Below are 26,805 nucleotides of genomic sequence, written 5' to 3' on the forward strand. Positions count from 1 at the left end.
AGAGAGAAGTGTGTAAATGGTGTTAGGCAGCAGAACACACATATATGGCATCAAATAAAAGGTCAAAGATGAACAATACGTAGGCCAATATATGATTATTTTCTTTGTGTCAAAAGATAAGGCACAGATTTAAGGTGAAGAAAAAGAGATGCTCCCACGTGCTCTTTCCAGAACTGTTGAACTGATCAGTTCTGCACATAGCCATTTAAAATGCCTGACAGAGAAGCCTAATTAGATTGCCCTGTTATAATATTTAAAATTGCTTGTTTTGATTACCTGCCACTCAGCACTCTTCTCTTTGCCAAAAGAGATGCTATCCCACCATGATAGCTCCAACATTAACACATATACCTACACAATTAGTGCTCTTCATATGACCTCTGTCTCAACTGTTCATGAGTAGCAGAACAGACTAATTCATGAGAAAAATATTATGTTAAACCCAGGCATTTAAGTACCTCATAAGGGTAAAAAGAAATATGATCAGTATTGCCATTAATTCTAATAAAGTGCAGATGATACTCATTTTAGTCTTTCTTCTCTTGAAACAAAAGGATTGCTTTTACCACTCAATCTCTCTGGAGATATTCAAGGCCTGCCTGGATGAGTTCTGTGTGATCTGGCATATGTGATCCTGCTCTGGCAGGGAAGGTTGGAATGGATGATTACTCAGGGTTCCTTCCAGCCCCTAACATTCTGTGATTCTGTGATCTGTCCATCTCTGATTAGCTGATACCAAAGACAGCTAACTTTTAATGAGCAGGATCAGATGCCTTCAGTATCTCTGTTGACGCAAACAAACTGTTTTTATGGAGAATATTTTTTAGTGCTGAAGCATTAAAACTCCATCATTCTAACAGGGAAATAAATCAGAACACCCAATTCTTTTCTGTCTTATAACAGGACAAATATACTTAAACCATTAAGGTTACAGCATTTTATAGAAGTGCAATTAGAATTCCAGCCTCAACCTGTTCTTACCAGGACAGTAAGACCAAAAAAAGCCACAAATACAAACACAGAGACATTTGACAGAATAAGTGAGGTATGTCCCAGAACTGTGAAGCTAGCACCTAGGGACTAATATTTTTTTTAGAAAATATAGGAAGAATCAAAAGGAAAACTGAGTGGAAAACTGGAGAGCAGGCAGACAGAAAGGGACCTAGAGGTACTGATTGACAGATCACAGTATTTGGTTCAGAAGTGCTGTCCTCAGAATATTCCAGATCATAGTCCTCTTCATCATCGTACATGAAATCATCCTCCACGTCAGACATCTTGGCCAGAGGACAGGCTGAAAATGAGCCAGCAGTATCACACAGTATCACTAAGGTTGGAAGAGACCTCAAAGATCATCAGGTCCAACCTGTCACCACAGACCTCATGACTAGACCATGGCACCAAGTGCCACGTCCAATCTCCTCTTGAACACCTCCAGGGATGGTGACTCCACCACCTCCCTGGGCAGCCCATTCCAATGATGAATTACTCTCTTGGTGAAGAACTTTCTCCTCACCTCGAGTCTAATCCTCCCCTGGCACAGCTTGAGACTGTGTCCCCTTGTTCTGGTGCTGGTTGCCTGGGAGAAGAGACCAACCCCTTCCTGGCTACAACAACCCTTCAGGTAGTTGTAGAGGGCAATGAGGTCACCCCTGAGCCTCCTCTTTTCCAGGCTAAACAATCCCAGCTCCCTCAGCCTCTCCTCATAGGGCTTGTGCTCAAGGCCTCTCACCAGCCTTGTTGCCCTTCTCTGGACACATTCAAGTGTCTCGATGTCCTTCTTAAACTGAGGGGCCCAGAACTGGACACAGGACTCAAGGTGCAGCCTAACCAATGCAGAGTACAGGGGCACAATGACCTCCCTGCTCCTGCTGGCCACACTATTCCTTATGCAGACCAGGATGCCATTGGTCCTCTTGGCCACCTGGGCACACTGCTGGCTTATGTTTAGGCGGCTGTCAATCAGCACCCCCAGGTGCCTCTCTGCCTGGCTGCTCTCCAGCCACTCCGACCCCAGCCTGTAGCTCTGCATGGGGTTGCTGTGGCCAAAGTGCAGCACCCGGCACTTGGACTTATTGAATGCCAGTGTGCCCAGGTGGCCAATAAGGCCGATGGCATCCTGGCCTGCATCACCTAACCACACCTTATGTTTGGAATCTGCAATATAAAATTCTCATTTCCTTTACAGAAAACCCCCAAACCAAACAACAAACCAAGCAGACTACATCTTTGTGTTTCATTTACTACGATGATCCATTAATTTACAGGGAGGAAAAAAACAGATATAATGTGATTTTTTTCTTTTACCCCAATTCCCCAGAGCCCCAGAGAAGTATCTACTGCGGCATAATTGGTTCCAGAGCACCGTTGATTCTAAATGTTCAGCCCCATTTTAGCTGTGCAGGCAACTGTTTTACAAGCTTTCTTGAAGATATTTTGTAAATAAGATTTATGATACTTTTGTGGTGTTTGGAATTAATTAAATACTTTGACTGACAACTGCAAATAACTGCTGCTGCTTGTTTGAAACAAAAATCCTGTGACGACAAACCTTGATGAGCAGACCAAATGCAGCCAGCAAAATGCAAGCAACAAAATACACTATGCAAGGCAAGCTTTCTGGAAATAATTAATCTCAGCTCAAATAAGATGCTTTGCAATTAGCATGAATAACAGAAATTTGAAAACATGATACTACTATGAAGTTCATGTACACAAGCTACCATGTCTGGTTTATATAACAGTATATTATCTTCTGTTCATAGGTTATTACTTGGTAGACGACAGCTTTAACATTTTGGAGTTAAAATTACTTTAAACCAATTTTCCTCTCATCCTAGTACCAACTTGACAGTATAAAACAACTTTAAGTATTTATTACTATTAATCTTTGTATGTTGCCTAGTAGAATAGAATAGAAATAGAAATAGAATAGAATAGAATAGAATAGAATAGAATAGAATAGAATAGAATAAACCAGGTCAGAAAAGACCTTTCAGATCATAGAGTCCAACCTATCATCCAACACTATATCTAACCAACTAAACCATGGCACCAAGCGCCCCATCCAGTCGCTTCCTAAACACCTCCAGTAATTGTGACTCCACCACCTCCCTGGGCAGCACATTCCAATGGCCCATCACTCTTTCTGTGAAAATATGGAATGGAATGGAATGGAATGGAATGGAATGGAATGGAATGGAATGGAATGGAATGGAATGGAATGGAATGGAATGGACATCTGAGACCTTTCTTCCTAACATCAAGCCTAAACCTCCCCTGGCACAACGTGAGACTGTGTCCTCTTGTTCTGGTGCTGGTTGCCTGGGAGAAGAGACCAACCCCCACCTGGCTACAGCCTCCCTTCAGGTAGTTGTAGAGAGCAATAAGGTCTCCCCTGAGCCTTCTCTTCTCCAGGCTAAGCAACTCCAGCTCCCTCAGCCTCTCCTCATAGAGCTTGTGCTCCAGACCCCTCCCCAGCTTTGTTGACCTTCTCTGGACATGTTCCAGCAACTCAACATCTACTACTACTTTTTATTACTACTTTTCCACTCAATTTCAGCCTCCTTTGGCAAAAGTATGAAACAAAAATTTGTTAAATTTACAGGATTTTAAAAAAGAAGTATACTTGACACTTGTCCATTTGATGACAGAAATTTTAAAGGCTTATCACTTTAGACAGCTTTAATAGTAGGTTTAAATAATTACTCACTGTCAGAATCAGCATTTATCTACTGAAACTGTGAAATTTGGAGGAAGAGCGAAAAAATATGCAACAGTGGAACATTTTATCAGAATAAAATAAAACCCACTGCTGGCAGATATAAAGTACCTGCTGCAACTCCAAAATCAAACCTACCATTAAACAAAACTTTGCTTTTCAAACTAAAGTGGTGCTTTAATGAATTTAATAGAGTTGGCAGTGAAGTATTGTCTATATTAATGGAATCCTTTCAATGTAGTTTTGAATTCCTGGGACAAGAATTCGCAGCTTAAACTTCTGATTCTCTTGAGACATTTCCACCCCCCACCCCCCCACCCCTGAAATACAGAAAGTGATCAATTACAACACAAAAAAGCAATAACAGTAAAATCTGAAAATTCCTGGGGAAGCTGTAATATGTCTCTTGTACAGCATACTGCAAGCAACTGAAATAATATTTTAATGTTGTTTTCTTCTTTACAACTTACTGATATATGAGGCTTGAAGATCCATTATTAAATGCTGAAGGTAAAATAAAATAAATGAGCAGCACTTAGAAGTTGGATGAAAAGGATCAACACTGGCATTAACGTAAGATTTTTGTTTAAGAAAAATAAATTGGAGGAATACAGAATCTTTACAGAAGTTTATCTCTGGTTTCACTTCAAAAAGAAAAAAAAAACACCCAGTTTTCTGTCAATAAGATCACTTTTAAATGTAGAGATATTTTATGTCCTGTACTTCATTAATAGAAACTAATACTGCTAAATAGCAAGGAACAATAATTGGGTATGGCCATTTGCGATGCTCAGCTCACTCCAATAGTTTTAAGTGGCTCTTTGTCATAGGAGAAAGGAACTGTAAGTTTTCTTGGGTTCAGCAATAGCAGCAGATTTGGAGTCTGACCAGCAGTAGTCATACAGTCAGTTAAATGAAAACCAGCAATAATTTATGTTTCATAATAACTTTTTTACTTGTGAAATGCTACTTAAAAAAAATTAATTAGTGGCCTTATTTACAGAAAATGAATGCCAGCACTAAACAAACCAAACTTACCAATTGCACTCTGCCAACAAATGGTGATTCACTAGCTGAGCAAGTGAATTAAGTATAATTTTCCTTACAAAATAATAGTAGGCAAAAATATAACTTGGCAGTATTTCCCCCTTGTAAATGTGGACACTAATTAGCATAGTTATATATATTTATATAAAAAAAGATTTGAATTAAACATGTCAAGGTCTCAGAATTGTTTGAATTCCTCTTTGCTTAATTAATCTGAGTATTTAAATGAGCTTCTTCGTGTATTTGGCGTTTCAAGCAGAATCCCACTGAATCCCACTAACAGTCACATTAAATTATTATTTGCAGACTGCTTATACAGCTCCCTTTTGAAACCTGCAACTAAAATGAAGGTGTAATCCCTTCACATAAAACACCTCCAAGAAATTATGGTCTCTTAATTAGCCAAGCACTTATCCTATTCTTCAACTGACCATGAGATCTCATGCAGTAGGCAGCTCGTCAGGTTGATGATCTTTGTTTTTGTTGGTAATACTCAGTCTAGAACACTCATAGAAACTACATTTCAGCTAAAACTTCATCCCTGCATTCCCAGAAATTTAGGGAAAATGAGACTTTTGGAAGCTGCAGCAATTAGCAAGCACACAATATTTTATTGTAGACAAGTCACATCTTTATAGCACAGAAAGTAAATGCTGTGGGATGCCTTTGTTTAACTTAGTGTGCCATTTCTTCACAGTTCTGTATAAAATATAGTCCTTGTAGCATTCATGGAGTGCTGAAGGATCTACTCTAAACATTTATTCCTTAAATGGCAAATAGCTGGTTTTGGTTTGTTGTTGGTTTTTCGGTTTGTTTGTTTCTGCATTGTTTGCTTGGTTGGTTTGTTTTTTGTTTTGTTGTTGCTGCTGTTGTTTTGATTTGTTTTTTATGGAGATGGGACCTCACACACTAATAGGTTAGTAAAAGTCTACCAACCTATCAGAACAGTATTGTTTGGAAATATAGCACCTAAAACTCACAATGCAGTCTTGACATATCCATAACACCTGAAGACAGACAGACAGACACACACATATATAGAACATTATAAATAATTTTCCCCAAATAGAAGCCTTTTTTTTTTAACCTGAAAAGAAGGTATTTTGCATTGTATTTTCCACAATATTTACACTGAACAAACCAGATCCTTCCCTATGTGGAAATTACCACCTAATCACTGGATAGGAGAATTGGATAAAACATTGTTAAGAAGCAATTTGACTGATTACCATTTTACTAACTTAGTTGAACAATTGCCAAGCAAGATCAGTCTTAAATGGTATTTCATTCAAGATAATAGTTTGAGCAGTATTTAGCACTAAATGCTTCAGAGGCAAGTCAGAGACATCAGAATAACCTAATGATCTTGGCAAATTTATGGAAAAACATCTAAAAAGTATACTTTATGACAGTGAGATCAAACTCAGAATCACAGAATATATGTGGTTGGAAGAGACCTTGAAGATCATCCCGTACAACCTTCAACACAGCACTGAAGGTTCAACACTAACCATGTCCCTAAGTACCATGTCCATATGGCATCTGAACGCTTCCAAGGATGGTGATTCCACCACTGCCCTGGGCAGACCATTCCAATGTTTGAGAAGCCTTTCATTGAAGAAATATTTCCTAATATCCAGGCTAAACCTCCCATGGGACAGCTTGAAACTATTTCTTCTAGTTCTGATGCTTGTCATGAAGGAGAAGAGGCTGGCTCCCTCTTTGATCCAACCTCCCTCCAGGTAGTTGTACTGGCCCATTATGCATGCCACTTAAAACTATTTTTTTCTGTTTTAGTATGTACCTTATATTATTTTCAGTTTATTTTGAAGATTAATAAATTAATCAACCTCTGAAACAGCAAAAAAGTCATCAGTCCAAAACCCAAGAGCACTTACACCAGCACAGCTAGAGAATATTCTGACTGCAGACTAGTTACAAAAGAGTAGCTGAGCACTGAACCCGACACACTTACTTTAGAGAGCATTTACTTTAGTAAGAGTAATAGTTTCCCTCTATGTCATGTTATATCTGGCAATCATAAAGGCTTAAATGCAAACTGGGAAACACTCTGGAAAGATCAGATCAGGAAAAGAAAACTGTAGGGTTTTGTAAAGAATAAAAAAATATGTTACTTGAAAGCTGTCCAAAGGTGAAAAAGCTGTAGGGCATGCAAGTATGGTAAAACTCAGTTATAATGAGCTGTTGAAGAGTCATGCTTTCCAACCTCTTACTACACCCTGGAGTTTTTTTAATTAAATTGAATCTGGTTACTTAGTAAAAACATTTGATGTGTATTCGTGAGGTTAGCATGCTTAAACAAAACAGCCTACACCTATAGTTCTCTAAAACCAAGATCATCAAGAGGGTAACTATGTAACCATATCAATCAAATGTGAAAGAAAACATTTTACTTCTAACCTCTGTTGCCAGTTGCTGAAGAGAAGGGGATGCAACAGGGTGTAAAGTTGAGTTGCCTCTGACTGGATTATGTAGGCTAATGTAAGCCACAACGTTTCTCTGAAGAACTCTTCCGAGATCCTACAATGCAAGCAAAGCAATGGTTATTACTATGCATCATTACAATCAAGTTTTTGTCCTCTGTGATTTTCTAAGTGTTCCTTTACTACTACTTTTTACAATATGCTGTTAAGAACTTCAAAGGATACCTTCCTGTTATTTCTCTCTACAGCAGAAGTTATAAATCCATTTCACACATCATCTCAACAAAATGCAAACAGGCCTGGGAGGAATTAAAAATGACTACACTTGTAAGGTCAAAAATGAAAACATTACATACTGTGAAACAACGTGATGGCCTTTTAAACTCATGCCTGACAGCAGACAAACTTCAAAAGCCATCATTATCAACAGTTAAATGCACTAAAAGTTTTAGAGACCAAATTCAGATTTGAATTGCATAACGGACCCAGTGATTCATTTTATTATTTTTTAGACTATATATGTATAAACTGTTTCAATTATTATCTCCTTTTAAAAGAGATCCCCTTTGCCTTCTCAGTAATGAGCTACTCTTTGCATGAAGTGGCTCTTTATTTTGAACAGAAGGGGTGTAATGCAATTACATCTGATGTAAAGCTGACTTGAAGTGGAACTAAACAAATTTTGCTTCCAGCCTGGATCTTTTCAATTTGATTTTTTCACCCCTTCTTGTTTTTGAAGAATAATCATATTGGAAGTATGAAACTTGCAGTGCTTCTCACACATGATAAAAAGCAATTAACTCTTCATTTTTTCTACTGCTTTAATTCAACAGCCATGGATCTCTCTGTTAGCTATTCCTTTATCATTAGAAGTCCACTGTAATCATATATGACCAACAATGCCCTGCTGAGGTATTGTCTTTCAATAAGCTGATTTGTGTTCTGTTGAAGGTAAGAGCCCAAGGAATTGTCTGTGTCAGAATGTACCTAACTCCTTAGTACAAATATGTGTGAAGTGAATCAGCACTAGCCATGAGGACACTCATGACATCATTAATGTAAACCACAGTATAGTTCTCTTCCATTCAGTGTGCTCTTGATTCAATTCTTCCCTCACTAAGCCTATCAATTATTGGTATCTGTTGAACCCCCCAAAAGAATTAAAAGCCCTCTAACCTATGCCTGGGCCTAGGTCTTTTCTGAGGATTGCTCCACCCCCCAGTCTCCCCTCCACCAAACTCGGGCAATGCTCTCTCTTACAGTTCTCTGCTGAATTAGGGAGGGGAATGAGCTCACTGAGGTGCTGCCTTCACAGCTATGGAAACAACTTGCCATCTCATTACTACACACGCGGTATTCCACAGGAACTGCCTCTACAGATGTTTCACTGTGTTTGCTATGGGGTATGTGAATGCACAAAATGTACACAGATGTCACAGACCAGTTAATCAACCATAATGTCTATGTGGTAACTTCATAGCATTTTCATGCTTTCAAGGAAATAATAATTGGTTCAATGAGTCCTTCTAAAATCATTTTACCTCTGCCCATTCATATGAACCAATGTTCCCAAATAGTGTTCCTCCCCATGAGCAGAAAACGATGGTCCGGTCAGGTCTCCAGCCTCTCTTAACCTTCAGCATCAAGGCTTGTATAACTGCTGTGATGACTGCAGTGCTACTGGCCCATTCTTGTCTACCATAAGCATTCAAACTATTGTGATGACTACCAATGACGACATATCTGTCTGAAATGTGGGAAGAAAAGACAGACAAAGGAATCTCATTTCCTCTGGATACGAACATTAAAAGAATTTAAAATAACCTAAAAGATGAACTGTATTAGTAGTCTGTAACATCAATAACAGAATACAATGCTGTCAACAAAAATTTACAACATCATGTGTAAGACAAAATAACAAAATAACAAATAAAACTGTGAATGCTGTTTCAAAAACAAACCAGTAAATAAATAAGTTAATCTCTGTGCCCTTGCCTTCATTGTTTGCTTATGACTTTGTCTTCTTATAAATCTGATATATACTATTTCTACAGCCAGGAATTTGTCACAGATAATTTAATAAAGTTCCATGCTCACATTAGAGTGTTATGAAAAAAAAACAAACACAAATGAATAAGCAGGAAACTCTATTTTCAATACAGACTAGTGTGGAAAAAAGAAGAGAAGAGAAGAGAAAAAAAGAGGAGGAGAGGAGGAGAGGAGGAGAGGAGGAGAGGAGGAGAGGAGGAGAGGAGGAGAGGAGGAGAGGAGGAGAGGAGGAGAGGAGGAGAGGAGGAGAGGAGGAGAGGAGGAGAGGAGGAGAGGAGGAGAGGAGGAGAGGAGGAGAGGAGGAGAGGAGGAGAGGAGGAGCGGAGGAGAGGAGGAGAGGAGGAGAGGAGGAGAGGAGGTATTATGATGAGGAAACAGGGAAAATACACAAAGTATTAGCACTCCCTCACCTGGAAGACCGTGTTCTGTGCTCACCACCCTATCTCAAAAAAGACATTGCAGAAACAGCAGTTGAGAAGCTGGTAACCAGAACAGTTAGATATCAGGACTTAGACTTCCGTGTAAGGAGACATTGAAAAGACCTGGACTGCAGGTTTAGAAAGAAGACATGACAGAGGGATAGAGATAATGAATGATACAGATATGGTAAGTCAGACCTAGCAACTTTGATGATTGTGGAAGATGTATTGTATAAAATGAAATGTTATAAAATGAATGTATTATTTATTAATATTATGAATATTACATTATTATTTATTATAATTTATGTTAATTTAATTTATAATATTATATTGTTATATACTATTGTTTATTATTATTAATTTATGAATTGTTGCATAAAATTCATTTTATGAAATGAATTTTCAACCTGAAACAAAAGGACCTGTCTATGCTTATCCAGAATAAGTAATAATAATTAAAAAAAAAAACCACACCACAAAACAAACAAAAAAACCCCAACCCACAGGATATATGATGATACAGAAATGGCAAGTCAGACCTAGCAACTTTGATGACCCTGGAAGAATGTATTGTATCCAATGAAAAGTAAGAATTTTCAACCTGAAATAAAGAATGTGCCTATGCTTATCCAGAATAAATGATTAGAACAAAGCCACAAACCAAACAAAAAAAAACCAACCCCACAATATATATATATAGAATATATAGTCCCAATACTAACTTGCAAGTGTAAAGAACTTTATTTTATTCCAAAATGATGATGTGATGTGAAACATGCATGACCAGCGGGACTGATGTGCATCAAGGAGCCTAAAGAGAGTAATGACTTGTTAAACTATTAGACCATCTATATGAGAAGAATTCACCACCAAAGCCTCTTTGGAGGACTGTTTACTGGCTGTGCTCTGATATTTAGTAAAATTTCTTTCTAATGCAGACCTAGACTTTTAAAGGTGCTATTTCCATACTTCAGGATAATGAAAGCGAACAGAAGAATAGTTATCAAATGATGTCAGATCCAAAACAATCTCTGGGTGTCATTTGAGCTCCAACATGTTCTAAAAGTTTTTGTTGTCTTTCTTTATCCAAGGCAATTCTCTCTTCAATGTTGTCAGAACACTGGAATATTGCAACATATAGGTGTCAAAATGCCCATGTTTTATAGTTGCTTATACACAATTAAGTATCTACTTAGTACTGCTTGATTGCTACCTCAAACCTCAAATTTCATTATCAACACCCACACACTTTGGCTATTAGACCAATTCTCTGTCAAACTGGACTTCTACCAGTTTTGTTCAACAAAATGTGATGCTGTTTCATAAGGAGTCAAAAAATACGAATAGGGGATCTGTTATGAACCTTTGAAACAACATCTTTAATCAGCTGCTTGGGGGTGTAGAGGTATGTAAGTGAGAATGCCTTTCTAAGAGCAAATAGTTAAAATATAAGTGTACATATCAAATTAATGCAACTAAATGCAGTCTAAGTCATATAATGATACATGTAATTATAGGTTACACTGACAGTGAAAACCTGTAGGATCTTCATCTCACTTAATTTTAGGCCTTTAGAGGAAGTGCCACTAACCCAGGGTGATCAGACAGAATCAATGTTTGCCTTGTATCGTAACCTCCGTTCAATCTGTGATCGGCATATGTGAAGAGGAGTGGAAAGAGACCTTAAATAAAACAGCACAGAACATTTTGATGGAAAAGAGTTACAAGCAGCAACTTACTGTAGGAGATGCCAGCTGAATGAACAGGGGTAAAACATACAGCTGGTGCCTCCTTTAAAATTCTTCATTTTTGCACATCTCTCCCTCTTGAACAGAGGCAATACCCTAAAGCAAATGACTATAGGAAAAGCACAAGAGAAAGGATGGTCATGCTTACAGAGGCAGCAGCTGTCCTTTCTCATAATCATTTGCTGAACCATGTAGAGAAAGAGATCATATGGTAAGAAAGTCGAGAAAGAATGAACTAGAGAAAAAATATCCATCACTTTTCAAAGTGATGAGATAGTTCTCAGGGTAGTGATGGGCTGGACAAGAGGGATTTATCATTAAAAAAACAGTGACTTTGTACTGTCTTCTCTTATTATGCATCCCATTTTCAACCATACCCAAGAAAGCTACAAAATGAATGTTATGTTTTTCAGGTTTTGAAAGGGCATCAACTATCACATTTCCTCTGCCCTTACATCTTCTAACATTGTTGCTTCTCAAATCCGATGTCTAATAAGATCACCATTATATAGATGTGTTTCTATTGTGTGTGTGTTAGGAGGCCTTTAAGCAAAAGAAAGGGAAGAAAAAAATCCACCCCCGGTGAAGCTCTGCAGTCTTTCCTTAGGCACTAAAGAGAAATTTTGCCTTTTTTCCAGCATTTCTGGGAACACCAAGGCGAAGATTTCAGGTGTAGGGAACTAGCAAAACCCCACCAAAATGACAGAGAATGAAAACATTGAATATTCAAATCAGTTGAGGGAGCACCAACCAGGAAAATTAGAGAAACAAATGAAGGTTTAACATTGATTCTGTAGCAAATGTAATGCACTATGGATAACATGGTTAACTTGTGCCTGCATTAGAAGCCATCGCTTCTGCCCTTGCTCTGCAAAACACTAACAGGACTAACTGTTAGCATCTGAGCAGCACTATTGACTTCACTTAACTATATAACCTTAAACCCTTAAATTAAAGCATATAAGGATATACCTTTCTTCATAATAATGTAGTAACAATGCAATAATAAAAGGAAATATTTGGATACAGAGAAGATAAAGAATTTATTAAACATAAACTAATGTATGCTTTCAAATATCTGCCTTGCTTCTGTTTCACAATTCAGTAGACAGCATGTCTAAACATGGCAGTTTCTACCTTTCAAGTTCTTTGACAGCTATTTGCAAAACAGCAATAGCAGACTAGTAAGTTTGAATTCTTGAAGGGAATTAAATTCTTGATTGAAATTAAATTCACTGCACCAATTGTTTTCTATGCTGCTTAAAATAAAAATATCCAGGGTGAGAAGCACAGCATTCAGCACACACGAAACAGAGTCATTGGATCTCTGACAGGAAGAAATTCTAAATTCTTCACCTCTTACAAGCCCTTAAAATATGAAATGACTGGCCCACCCCCTAAGGGTCTGTAGATAAATATGCAGCCTTTCTTCTGAACTTAGTAAGAAAGTCTTAATCAAGACAAATGTGCTGATGTTTGATGACGATTCAATCGGTACATTAAGAATTGAACTGGGTCTGCCACACTTTGAACTATGTAAGTAACCAGAAGCTGTGTTCCTTCATGTTGCAGACATCTTTCAACTTTTAGGCAAACTCACTTTAGATAGAATAAGCAATAAATGGCCTTCATTCCCATGATGTCCTCATTATTGTATTGTCTCCACACAGCACCAAAGGAGGGAGGGGGATTGTGGTTTATGTCACAGTTGAACTTGTTGTGCAAATTACTGTCTAATTCTTACCCCTACTGAACAGCAACTATTATTCATAGACCTGTATAAAACTTAGTCATTATAGTAACACAAAATAAGGCTGCAGGAAGTGTGATTAAGAACTTAGTCACAGATTTTGCACATTACAATCACATTCGATATTAGATTCTTAACTACGTCAGAGACCACGCTGCCCTACACTTTGGTTTCAGTGAGATGCTTGAATTATGTAAGGATGTTCTGGAGTTGAAGCACAGACTTTTATTTACTTCAGAACTCTGCTAAAATTGGAACAAACCAAGACCACACACCTCCCACCCCCCTTCTCTAAATTTGTATGCACAGCTTGCATTGCAATTCAAATAATGCAATACAGGACACTATAAAATTTAAACCACAAACATAGTTGCTTGTTTTAAAACACTAATGGTCTTTATGGTCTACATGTAATTAGTGCTAGTTGTGTAAAAATATGTGTCCTTCAGTTCACTATCTGCTTAACCCTTATGTTTTATAATAAACCAAACAACAAAATGACTACAAAGGTTGTCTCCTTCCTTTGTATTAGCAAATTATCTGATAAAATAGATTCCTGATCCAAACTACGACTCTCAGCAATCATAAAACAAATAATTGATACAGATGACAAAGGACTACTTACCAGGCAATACAGATCCTTTTAAATATCCAATAACATTAGAAATTGTCTTGTAAGTTGTGACTGACTGAATATTCAGACTGATTATTTTTTTGTCTGTTAAAAGATAAAAAGACAGAGAAAATTATAAACTTGTTTATCCAACCAAGAAATCTAGAGAGATAAATTGCCTGCGCATTAAAAAAGAGAAAACAAAGGAAAAAAAAAGGAAAAGAAAAACCACAACAAAGAAAATACAAGGTACCAACAAGGAATATGAAATTAAACCATGAAATGTTACATTATTCTCTCAGTCACATTTAGATCTCCAAAAAGATCTATACTTGTTGAGTTAAAAGATCCTTCAGTTCACCCAATAAAAGCTGCCAGAATACAACAGGAAAAGAAAAAAAACCATTAAACCCCGTAGGATTTACATAATTCTAGGATAATGAAATTTGTCTTAATCTTTATAGGTTTTTCTCATTTGATACTTCGCTCAGGTCAATCTTTTGATAACATCCACAAAATTCTACTTTGTTTATTTTACACTATTCTTCTGGGAAAATCCCCTATGGTAAAACAGGTGGGAGAAGTTTGACCTCAGCTTGGTCTTTGGTGATATCCTTATGAACTTATGCCAACAGAAGCCAGCTTTTATTGGCTTAGCTGCTATCGACTGATGCAAATGGTGCAAACAGAAAGCAGAAAAATCCCAACACCTGCTAAAATGCAAGGGACTTGCCAGTATTGCTATAGCAGTTGAGACTGTAGCATAGGATAAAGTCAGATAAAAGTGAATCATAGCATCCTAGAATGGTTTGAAGGGACCGTAAAGATCATTTAGTTCCAACTCCCCTGCCATAGGCAGGGACATCTCCTAGCAGACCAGGTTGCTCAAGGACCAATCCAACCTGGCTTTGAACATTTTCAGGCTTGGAGCTTGCACATCTTCACAGAATCACAGAATCACCCAGGTTGGAAGAGACCTGCAAGATCCTCAAGTCCAACCGATACACGCCTAATGAAAGGAACACACAGTCATGGGGGCTTGGAAGAAGTGAAAAAGTCTCTTCTAGGATGACCAAGTCCCCAGGGAATAATTTCATGGGGGGTTGAAGAAAGGAAACACAAAAGTGACACCAAACTTGTCCCAAGTCCTTGCTGTGTAATACCCAGCAAAGCAGTGTGAGGACTAGATGCTTGGCTTGTAGAGTCCCCAACCAGCCAGGTCTGGCTAGCAAAGCCTCCCCTGATCACAAGCCATCTTTGAGCAATCTGTTCCAGTGCCTCACCACCCTCATGGGTAAGAATTTCCTCCTAATGTCTACTATAAATCTAGCTTCTTCCAGTCTGAAGTCATTACCCATCAGTCCTGTCAGTATATGCCTTTTTAGGAAGTCCCTCTTCAGCTGTAGGCCCCCTTTAAATACTGGACAGCTGCTAGAAGGTCTTCCCGGAGCTTTCTCTTCTCTAGGCTGAACAATTCCAACTCTCAATTTGTCTTCACAGGAGAGGTGCTCCTATGAGTGCCAGACATAAAATAGCTTCAAAAAAATTAACTGTCCTTTCTTGAGAATTATTGTCACTCCTACTGTCTCCCAGATGAACTTCTTCAGTCTGCAGCAATGGAAATGAAACAGTTAACTACAGGGAGCTGCTGATACCTTTAAAATGTTTCGTTTGTATTAAAATAGGCTGTGTTAACATTCATCTCATCTGAAAGGTCATAACTTCTATCTTAGAAAAGTGAAAATGTCTTACACTGCTCTAACTTAAATGCTAGCAATTGTCTGCTGATAAGGACTGTCTCATCCAAGACCTTCAGGGAGGTTCTCTTACACCCAGTGTACCGCACCACCTTCATGATAGATCCCCTTCAATGTTCATAGCCTAACTGTCACAGACCAAAATTAAAACATTTGGTGGATTGTTGTGCTCTTTCTCTCCCAGGCCATTATCCTCCCACAGCTGTATTGCTAACAGTTTGTTTCCTGAGACATGTGGAGTACGTAAGTGAGGAGTTTACTGCAAGATGTAAAATAAAAACAATCCATCTCCATGATACGGTTCTTCAAGGTTCATTCGCTAATGCTTCATCTGTTGTTTTGGTTGGTTTTTTTTTAATGTACTATTAATATTTATTCTACTGTTTGCTCAGACAAAGCCCTCTGTTATCAATGACTGTGCCCTCTATGGGACAGAATCACAGAATCGCCAGGGTTGGAAGAGACCTCAAGGATCATCAAGTCCAACCTGTCACCACAGACCTCATGACTACTACACCATGGCACCAAGTGCCACGTCCAGTCCGCTCTTGAACACCTCCAGGGATGGTGACTCCACCACTCCCTGGGCAGCACATTCCAGTGGTGAACAACTCTCTCAGTGAAGAACTTTCTCCTCACCTTGAGCCTAAACTTCCCCTGATGCAGCTTGAGACTGTGTCCTCTTCTTCTGATGCTGGGTGCCTGGGAGAAGAGACCAACCCCCTCCTGGCTACAACCTCCCTTCAGGTAGTTGTAGACAGCAATAAGGTCTCCCCTGATCCTTCTCTTCTCCAGGCTAAACAATCCCAGCTCCCTCAGCCTCTTCTCATAGGGCTTGTGCTCAAGGCATCTCACCAGCCTCGTTGCACTTCTCTGGACACGTTCAAGTGTCTCAATGTCCTTCTTAAACTGAGGGGCCCAGAACTGGACACAACTCTGGTTTTGCTAGAACACAACAATAAAGAAAATGCAGGTCAAGCACAGTTAATTAACAATAACCCCCACCACAGCACTTCGCAGTAATCAAGCACAGCACATTAATATGTTGATCTGTTGTGCATATGCTGGGGTTTGAGTCAGAATTAACTTTGCTCTTCTGATGTAAATTGCTGTAAGGTTTATTAACTGCATGTGATGATGTTTGTTCCATAAATCTGCAGATGTTAGTCTAGAAAAAGCTTTAAAAATATTTTATTCTTTTCCTTTTCTAACGTCATGACTTGGTAACCCAAGCAAACACTAACAGCAGGGGAGGTCATGCTAAGATTGAAAAAAAATTTCCTTAGAGTAAATTAAAGTGAACTGACACCAAACAGCTGATGAGCTTGGTTTATGAGAGCCAGTGAAAACTCTTGGTAATGGACTGGAGCAGAGGGAAAATGAGAAGAATAAAAAAAGAGAGGAAAAAAGAGAGATGGTTACAAAGTAAAAGAAAGATATCACCACCCTTGATTCCCACAAAGTTTCCCAGGCATAGTCCAAGTTCTTGATGGGCAGTGTACATTCCAGCAGTCTTCTGTGATAAATGCAACAACAAGTTGTGGTCCTTTTATACCCTTTTGGCGGGGGGGTTGCATTCCCCAAGTAACAGAGAGAGGTGTGCATGAGTTCGGTGTGCACAGAGGGTGCTATTGACCTTTCACGGTGCTGTTGCAGTGGTTTTAAAATAAGGAAAGACGGAATTCCCTCCTCCACAGAATTCTCTCTTTTCATTGTTAGGCCATTTTGCCAGGCCAGCAGCTCTCCTCTAGAGCTATTAAGGCTATCAAACCCACCACTCTGTCTATTCAGACCAGGTAATGCCACACAACCCCTTTGAGACAACAGAGTAATTAGGGGCTATCAGCCCTGCCCTGCCACATGCATTATACTGAGACAATAGAGTCATCGGGCTCTCACCACTAACCCTGATAATACTCTGCCCCATTTCAGGCAAAAAGACACCTGTTTATTCTGAAGACAACAGACAACTCTTTTAACTATACTTAACTCTTTTTCCTCAATCAACACCACCTATCCAGCCTTCAACTAAATAGAAAGAAACAGAAAAATAACTGCTGGAAATACACATATTCTGGAATCAGATATTTGAGTTAATAGTCATGTAACACAGTAGTCAGCTTAAAGTGACTTGGGCTTAAAGGCTTAGTGCACCAGATGAAAAGACTGAAAATACTCTTTGGAGTACAGAGCAGAAGTGAAATTTAATCCCCTTTAAATAGTTCTGACGACAAACCTCTCTTCCTAATGCTGTATTTTAAAGATCTTGACAACTTTCTCTCTTTTTTCTGTACTCCATGGAAAACGATGAGGAGACTTGAGCCGAACATTATTGTATTATTAGCTTTGAGTTTATGTAATCCAAAAAAAGCTACTTCTAAAAGAGAAGAACAGAAAGGCAATTGCCAATATTTATTTATTCTCAATATTTGTTACCTTGAAATCTGTAAATTGTCTCATACCAAACGACTATCTTCTCCTCTCACAATTACATAGGATCTGATGACTCAACTGCTAAGTTCTTGAGCACATAGCACCAAACTTTTCACACAGCCCTGAAGGGTTTTTTTTCCCTTCAATAATGAAAGTGACAGTTTTCATGAAGTTATTTGCTCCAAGACCTGAGGCCTTAAAGTAATATCAAATAACACAGAACACAACACTGGTAGAAGTAGCTGCACTCACTGTAGAAGCACCCTAATTTATTTACATGTTAACAATCAAATATGTCAGTGATTTCTTTTATACTGTTGGTGCTATTGTATGGAATAATATGGACTGCTATGAAATATTTGTAAGATCCTGCTAAGCACACTGATATAAGTACACATTAAAACATATCACAGAATCACAGAATGTTAGGGGCTGAAAGGGACCTCGAAAGATAAAGATCATCCAGTCCAACTCCCCTGCCAGAGAAGGTTTACCTATACCAGATCACACAAGAACACATCCTCATGTTTACATAGAACTTTCCATGCCTCAACTTCCACCCATTGGCCCTTGTCCTGTCATTGGGCATCACCGACAAGAGCTGGACTCCATCCTCTTGGCACTCACCCTTTACATCTTGATAAACACAAAGGAGGTCACCCCTTAGTCTCCTTTTCTCCAAGCTAAAGAGATTGAGCTCCCTCAGTCTCTCCTCATAAGGAATATGTTTCACTCCCTTTATCATTTTTGTGGCTCTGCAATGGACTCTTTCAAGCAGTTCCCTGAGGTCCTTTTTGAACTGAGGGGCCCAGAACTGGACAGAATATTTCAGATGCAGCCTCACCAGGGCAGAGTAGAGGGGGAGGCAAACCTCTCTTGACCTGGTAACCACACCCCATTCTAATACTCCCCAGAATGGCACTGGCCTTCTTGGCCACAAGAGCACATTGCTGGCGCACAGTCAACCTTGCATGTACTAGGAGTCCCAGGTCCTTTTCCCCTTCTCTGCTGTCCAACAGGTCAGTCCCCTACATATTGCAAAGTTTAATTTCATATTCTTGCACAATTTGGAGAGATTCTTTACCTGCTTTGCAGCAATCTAAACCAAAGCATCACACAGAAAAATAATGGCAGGGAACAGATTTCTGAAAATACAGCTTGATAATTTACAGTTCTGGTAGGAAAACATTTGAAGTGTCAGGTAGGAATAGAGAGAAGATATACAGAAAAATGCTTCACACTACTTATGCTTAATTCTTTTCATGATCTTCTGTTTAAAAGGAGATTACAATTGAAAGCAATCACAAAAAGAAAATCCAAGGATGTTAGCATAAATGTTGATAAGTTTTCATATACACTATACCTGTGCTGCATCTGACTTCCCTATTTCACATGAACTACTTTGAAATGCCAGTAAGCAATAGGTGCAGAACATCATTCTGTTTCTACTGTTTTATACAAAGAATTCAAATTTGGTAGTTGAAGTAACATGCACTGCCACAAAATATGTTGACATCTTTCTCTGTGTTTTCTTGAATTTATGTGCACCACAGTGTAAATACCTAGAAATTATGGGATTGTTTGCATATTGATATCATAGTGCATGATGGCACAGTCAGAGTTTATTAACTGTGGTATTCTTTCTTCTTTCTGACAGGTAGCAAACTACAGAAGAGAAACATATAACAGCATCACAAGGCTGTAGCTTAATAGGAGGATATATACATATCCTGCCTTTAATAACTACAGCAGAAAGCTGGGAGTCTTTGAGCATCCGGATCTATTATTCACACAGTGTTTATTATCATTCCAGTTACTTAACTTCATGTGTTACTCTTTTGTAAGTTAAAGTATATATATAAAAACAAAAGAACCAAAACCCAATGTCTACTTCACAGCCAAAGGAATTAGGAGTTCATAAGAAATGAAGTCTTTTCCTGTGCATGCCAACTCTCTGATATTTTCTGAAATAATACACCCTCAGTGATCATGGTTGATCTAGATGAAAAGAGAAATAAGGTTGGATACAAACATCAGCTGAAGAAACTTAAAAGCCTTGCATTAGAGGTCCTGTAATTTCAGTTAGACTGCTCAGGAGCACTAGGTCAGAACTGTCTGTCCAGCCCTTTATCTGTAAGAGTGACTAGCAATCTGAATGGGGAGAAGAACATAAGATTAGGATGAGGGTATAATGTTTCTAAGACATGATTGTGTCCTCCAATGACTTGAAAGTCACTTAGGCAAGAAGAGAGGGAGGGAATAAGGTGGGGACTATGTGTGTTTAAACTCTTTTGACAGGGTTTTTTTTCCCCTGCCTCAGTGAATCTTTAAGTAGTCCTTTTTGACTCTGTCAATTTTTAGCATACACAATATCCTGTAGCTGAAGAGGAAGGGAGAGGGACCTACATTAATTGTGATTTATGAATAATGATATCCTCTCATCACAAATCCCTATCTCCATTGGTGACTTATCTCCACCTCTTCACTGTTAAAAACAAACTTAATTTTACTTATTGCTTTCCATAATTAAATCTCCTATAATTAAACAGCTGCTTAGCCATATGAACATATACCCTTGTATACTATGCTATTTTTCCTAAGTTCTGGAGAGGATCTCAGTTGAAAAAACTTTCAGACAATATCCCCTTGATTCCCTATTTACAAGTCTGGCAACTCAAATTCCTCAGGGTTCCATTCATCCTCCAAAACATACAGCACTTTGTTTTGTTTCATTTTATTGGTTTTTAGGTATTTTTTAATGTACAGGAACTATTTAACCATGCAAGTGGGTCTGTGAAATCCTTGGGTCTGCCCTTCTGCAGCAGACAGCTAGAGATAATCACTAGTGAAATCCTTCATCTTTCTCACCTTTTGTCTTCTCAGATACAACTCATGTGAGCATGAAAACTCACAGTTAAAGGCAAAGAGAAAAATTACGCACATAGTTCTAGTGTTTTGAACAACCAGACTTCCAGGCTACCACACTTTCCATTTAACACCAAAGCATATGGTCATTAGTGAGGAAAAACACTTCGTAAACTAAATTCCACTAGACAGATTTACTTTAAACACTCCAAAGATTCATTGACAAGGGATGGTTTGCACCTAACTGAAATCTACCAATGGGCAGGTAACTTTAACAAATACTAATGAAAATTTCCTCTATCACAGCAGGACTTTCTTCATTTATGTTTATGGGAGTGCTTTAGTTTTACAGCAATCTTCAGTGTTCTAGCAAATTCCCTGGTAATACTCTGTAAAAACAAGAAAGCTTCAGAAGAGTACAGCTTCTCTATAAAACTTCACTCTTAAATTCCTTTTAATTACCCATTTTTGGGAGAAAGATCATGGGAGCACAGAATTTCAGAATAATGAGGATTAACAACGATGCAGGGAAGTAAACAAAAAGCAATCTAATTACTAACTTCAACAAACACAAACCTAATAACTGAACTTCCATTCCCACTATTTGCTTTGTAGGTTTTAAGCATTCAACATATCTCACATGTTTCTCTCCATATCCTCCCACTCCCTCCATCACTTTATGTCTCTTGAAAACTGCAAGGCTAAGGGAAAATAGTGGCAATATGAGAAAACTATATATAAATGTTTAATCATTACTGATGAATCTGCTGTTCAGCTTCTTGAATCATACTGATGAGAGAATGATGATCATTCTATTCTAACAAATTTTAAGCCAACCAATCATCTGAATTGCTCATCCACCTCTTTTGACAGATATGTGATGAGTTCTATGTCAGAAGTCAAATCTCTCTTAAGCTTCTTCAGATCAACAGGAAGACTGCAAATTCAGCCTTCATGGTTCTCATATGCATTGCTCTGTTCAGCATCTTCTCTTTATCATTTTAAGTTATACAAGAATCTTTTATGTCTTCCACTAGGGCTGCTACTGAACACTTCAGCACAACATATTCTCCAGCACATCCATAGCTTCATCATTATTTCAAGGTAAAATATATCATAATGCATTACAGAATTATGCAAGGCTTCTTATTGTAGACTTCAGTTGCTTAATGAGTAAAGAATTAAAACCAAAACAAAAAAACTCCAAAAAACTAAATCCCATGTGGATTACTGTGCCTCAGAAGCTTTACAAGAAATCAGACACAAGCTTTTGTGTTCACCCAGAGTAAGCTGGCCATGGACTGGCTCTTACTAGACTGATAGCTTGGAATATTCTCTCTTTCCAGAAATTTTCCACCACACAGAATTCCTGCCTTCTCAGGGAAATAAAATAGACATGCCACACCTGTCATGGAAAAAAAAAAGCAGAATAAGCTGTCCTGCAGCCTCCACACAAAGCTTTTTGAGAAGCAGAGCCTGCAGCCTTTTATCTTCCTAAAATGAGCATCCTTTGCAGCCCAAATTCATGCTTTCCTTCAGACACTTCAGCTGTTGAGAATTCCTATAATACCAGCAAGCCTCACACATCCTACCAGTAATGGCTAAGCAGTAGTTCCTCCCAAATGGCCTTTCCCCATTTATATAGTCTGTCTATTGGTTGTGGGGAAGACAGCTCATTTTAAATATATCTAGTCAGCCAGGCATGGAAAGCAATAGTCCTGCCTAGCCACAACATCTTAAGCCATGAAGCATGAGGTCTTTCTGCTTTTTCAGTATGTGTAAATATAAAAGCTAGCACAAGTCATAAAATTAATCAACCTTTTTTTATGACTTGTTGTGTTATATTCCTATTCCACAATCACCTCCCAAAAAGCAAGAAACAAGTGATACAGCACATATGTGACAGTAAAATAGTTGCCCTTAAAATCTGCTCTTACTGTTAGGATCACCATATTCAGCAAAGGATACCGTGGCTGAATTAATTACCCTTCATCTCTACCCGCAGACCACTGCTTCAAATCAAATAAATTACAAGGTGTTCTGATAAAATATATAATTTTTCTGCCTTTTGTTTTTTTCCTTCTGGTGAAAGATAGACTAGCACAAAACAAAGATGAAGAAATAATCACTCTTTAAACATGTATCTCATCAAGTATGTCATCTAGAAGGTGTTTCTTCTTCCTTCACTGAAATGTTGTTCAGCATCTTTGCTGGAAGACTGTATATGGGGGAAAGACTTCCCCCACCCCCCACCCCCCACCCCCAATCAACAATAAGTTTATTCAAGTAGTGATCTGTATGACTTTGCCATCACCATTATCTCTGAACAGATACTCTGAAGGCACTTTTCCATTACATCTAGCTCTACTCAAGATATTTTTCTCTTTTTGGGATGACCATTTTCCTGGCAAAACTTGCAGGAAAAGGTGCCTGAAAGTTCAGACAACAACCCATAGTTTATTCTACAGCAGATACAAATTAAGTAACACAGAAAAGCATATCATAATTTAGTATTATAGTATTATTATGCCAGAGGCAGAAAAAAGACACAGAATGACTTTAATACAGCTACTGGTGCCTTCATGTTAAAATCACATTCTTAGTTGTACAAGAAGGCCTAAAAAAAACATCCTGCAGCACTTACAGAATCCTCCTAGTGATGGTATCTAGATAGGAAGTTTTAAAGTCATTATTAAGAATTAGAGCTTAATGCCTTTTTTTTGTTAGACAAATCTTGCATCTTTCAGATTTTGGGAGTATAATTTTTAGATGGTATCATAGAATTGTTAAGGTTGGAAGGATGACCTCAAGGATCATCCAGTTCCAACACCCCTGCCATGGGCAGGGACCCCTCATACTAGAACAGGTTGGTCAGAATCACATCCAGCCTGGCCTTAAAAACCTCCAGGGATGAGGCTTCTACCACCTCCCTGGGCAATCTGTTCCAGTGTCTCACCACCCTCATGGGGAAGAACTTCTTCCTGACATCCAATCTGAATCTACCCACTTCTATTTGTTCATTTCCTCTTCTACAAAGCAGCTAAGCAAAACATATTCATAATCAGTGAAACCTCTTAGTTGTATACAGTTACAGATAATGGATTCGGGGGTCCTTGAAGAACATTTAATATTTCGAAGAAGAGAGCATTACCTGTAGCTGTATTTTGGAAGGGTATACACCTGTCTTTTTGGACAGTGTCCTCAGGTAAGGAAAGGAGCTTTCTGGCAAGCACTGCAGAAATGGGTTGTACTAACAGCGTTGTGAGGTTCCGTCCATTTTGTCTGTAGATTCCATCTTGCAAAAGAGAAAGAGAATGGCAATATGGTAAGTAAGAATTAGAAGAGTGTCTTCTGCATTAACCAAACAACAAGAACAAAAGTATCTACAATACAGCCCCAAACAACTGATTTAGATAAGCAGCCATTATTTTGTACTTACCTTACTGAAAAACAGAATTTCCATCAAGAACATGTGTCACACAATTACACACATGTATTTTACTATTTGAGGAACAGTTCCACAAGAAAGAAACAGTCAGCATCTGTGGTGGGTTGAATTTTCCCTCTCCACATTAACTTTGCCAGACCAGCTCAGGTGGAAGCAAATGAAAGCTGTATTTGCAGGCAAAACTACAATCTACAGTGGAATGCAATGAATATGTACAAAATACACAGTATTTACAAATAACAAACAACACAAGAATCCCCCTGGTCAAGAGACCAGGGAAGCTGCCTCTTTGCTCCTCCCACCCGCTGTCCAAAAGGGAGAAAGGAGCAGAGAGAGTTGCTGTTAGACTTAACCAAAACAATGCAGCCAAGGTCAAGCAGAAGCAGGTTAGCATCTCTCCAGAGCCACAAAGCAAGAAGAGATGAGAAGCCCCCAAATTGTTTTGGGCAGGGTTGAAAATCCCTCAAAGTTGTTACTTCAGTAAATTGACGGTAAAATCTGTTTGCTCAAGCTTTGAGGGTCTGTTTCTGGATTCAGAAATAATCCTAAAACGTCCATCGGAAGTGTGTAACTGAGACACCACTTTCTGTCTCTTGTTTGTCAACCTGCAGATCAAATTACTGCGGAAGTAAAGCTCGCAGTCTTGCAGACGAAAAGTATCTCTTGCCATTAACCCACAACTTGAGCTTCACACCTGAATAAATTGTGATAGCAACACTTTTGGGAACAACTTACAAGAGAAAACCTCTCACATTTAAAAATGGATGGCTTCACAATATAAGATGGAGTCAGAATTATGGGGGGGGGAGGGGGAGGCAGAAAGGTTAAAATATAGAAAGGGAGATTTAAGTTATCTGGATGAAAAATGTTCTAATAGGATGAATTCATAAAGACTTGCCTAGGCAGGTGGTAAAATCTCTACAACTGAAATCTTTTTCAAGAAAAGATTAAACAAACATCTGACAGGAATGACGTAGATATGGTTGATCCCCTCTGTGAGGAAGGTGCTAGATTAGATGACCTCTTGACACCTTTCCAGGCTTGATTTCTACACAATTTTCTCATGACTGACCTTCCTGAACTATTTTTTTTTTTCAAATATATTGGAATTATTATTAAAAACATTAGTGAGAATTCCTTTCCCTCTGCCAGCCATTTATTAGTTGCCATGAGTACCTTGTTTAGGAGATTGAGGAAAGCTTTCTGCATCATGATTAGGATTCAAAAGTGAAAGATTCAAAACCAATCTCCCCAGTAAAACACAGCACTCACTGGAAAAAAAAAAAGAGGAGGAGGGGGATTCTCTGGGCTACTAGTTAAAGCACAATCATTCAGTTTTTCAAATACTCATGGGCTTGGTGCTGTACCAGCTGCAAAACAGTGCACTGCAACTTCATAAAGGAACCAATTATCAGAAGAACGTTGCCAGACTCGTGCATGCTCATTCCCTGCTGGATGCCAAAATCCTTGGAGCACACTGTGCTTTCAGGATCTGTGAGCATACCAAATGATTTCAGAATAATTTAAATCTGCGATTTTACTTGTAATGATACTTAGTTTTACGGCATGAAAGTCTTCCAAGAAGCAGAATTCCTTCCTCTGCACAAGTCTAACAATCTAACCGTGCCAGGCCTAACTGATATTAAGTATGGCTCTAGAGAACATACTGGAATGCAAGAAAAATAAATGTGCTGATCAGTTATTGTTAATTTTAGGAGCACAAAAAAGAGGCAATCTTTGGAAAGTTTCTTTGTAGGAACTCCACTTCTACTTTTGCAATGACTGTGTTTTGTGTTCTCTTTTTCAATGCAAGCACAAACCTTGAGCATCGGTATACACATGGCTCAGTCTGGGATACATATACTTGGAACCTAGTGTTTCATAATATTGTTAACTTACTAGCATTGGTCATTTATTCTCATATTCCTGCAAAGTTTTTACTGAATTTAACAATAATACGTGTGTACCATATGCCACTCAGTTCTGCTTTAAAGTACACATTTACCACCATTTCAATCGCTTTTTGTCAAGCCTGAAAAATCAGCCAAAATTAGCCACAGTGTCACACTCCTCCAGTCACAGATTCTTCAGTGTTATGCAGCCAGGCTTTTATTTATCTTTCTCTATAACATTCGTGCTGCAAGGATCAACTTTCTGTTAATTTTTATTTAAATTCCAGATTCAGAAAAAGACTGGACAGAACACTGCATTTCACTGCCATCCATTCATTAAAGTCACCCTCCACCAGGATCTGATAAACCAAAAAGTTAATAAATAGAACTGTCTAAAAGGTTTGCTGCTGGAATTCATTAAAATAATTCCTTCTATGACCTGAAATTGTTTTAATGATGTCTGCTTCAAAATATGGATAAAAGAGTGAAGTCTGACTGAACACTGACCCGTAATTGTACATACCCACATCTTTGACTGTCTGCTGCATTCATAATAGAGCAATATTAGTTTTGAAATATTTGAAGTGAATGGTTCATTAATTTTTCACCTTAAGCT

At 38.4% G+C, this 26,805-nt stretch overlaps 1 protein-coding gene across 1 annotated transcript in view; it reads right to left on the bottom strand.

Annotated features, from left to right (window-relative positions):
- Positions 1-26,805, bottom strand: part of NAALADL2 (N-acetylated alpha-linked acidic dipeptidase like 2) — a 292,588-nt gene that overhangs the window by 114,725 nt on the left and 151,058 nt on the right. Inside the window, exons 5-8 of the mRNA XM_009897854.2 lie at positions 24,001-24,144; positions 13,807-13,899; positions 8,754-8,959; positions 7,190-7,309 (exon numbers count right to left, since the gene is read on the bottom strand). Coding sequence (XP_009896156.2) covers positions 7,190-7,309; positions 8,754-8,959; positions 13,807-13,899; positions 24,001-24,144 — 563 coding nt within the window. The remainder of the gene's footprint in view (positions 1-7,189; positions 7,310-8,753; positions 8,960-13,806; positions 13,900-24,000; positions 24,145-26,805) is intronic.

Source organism: Dryobates pubescens, chromosome 13, assembly GCF_014839835.1.
Source record: "Dryobates pubescens isolate bDryPub1 chromosome 13, bDryPub1.pri, whole genome shotgun sequence".
Lineage (NCBI taxonomy): Eukaryota > Metazoa > Chordata > Aves > Piciformes > Picidae > Dryobates > Dryobates pubescens.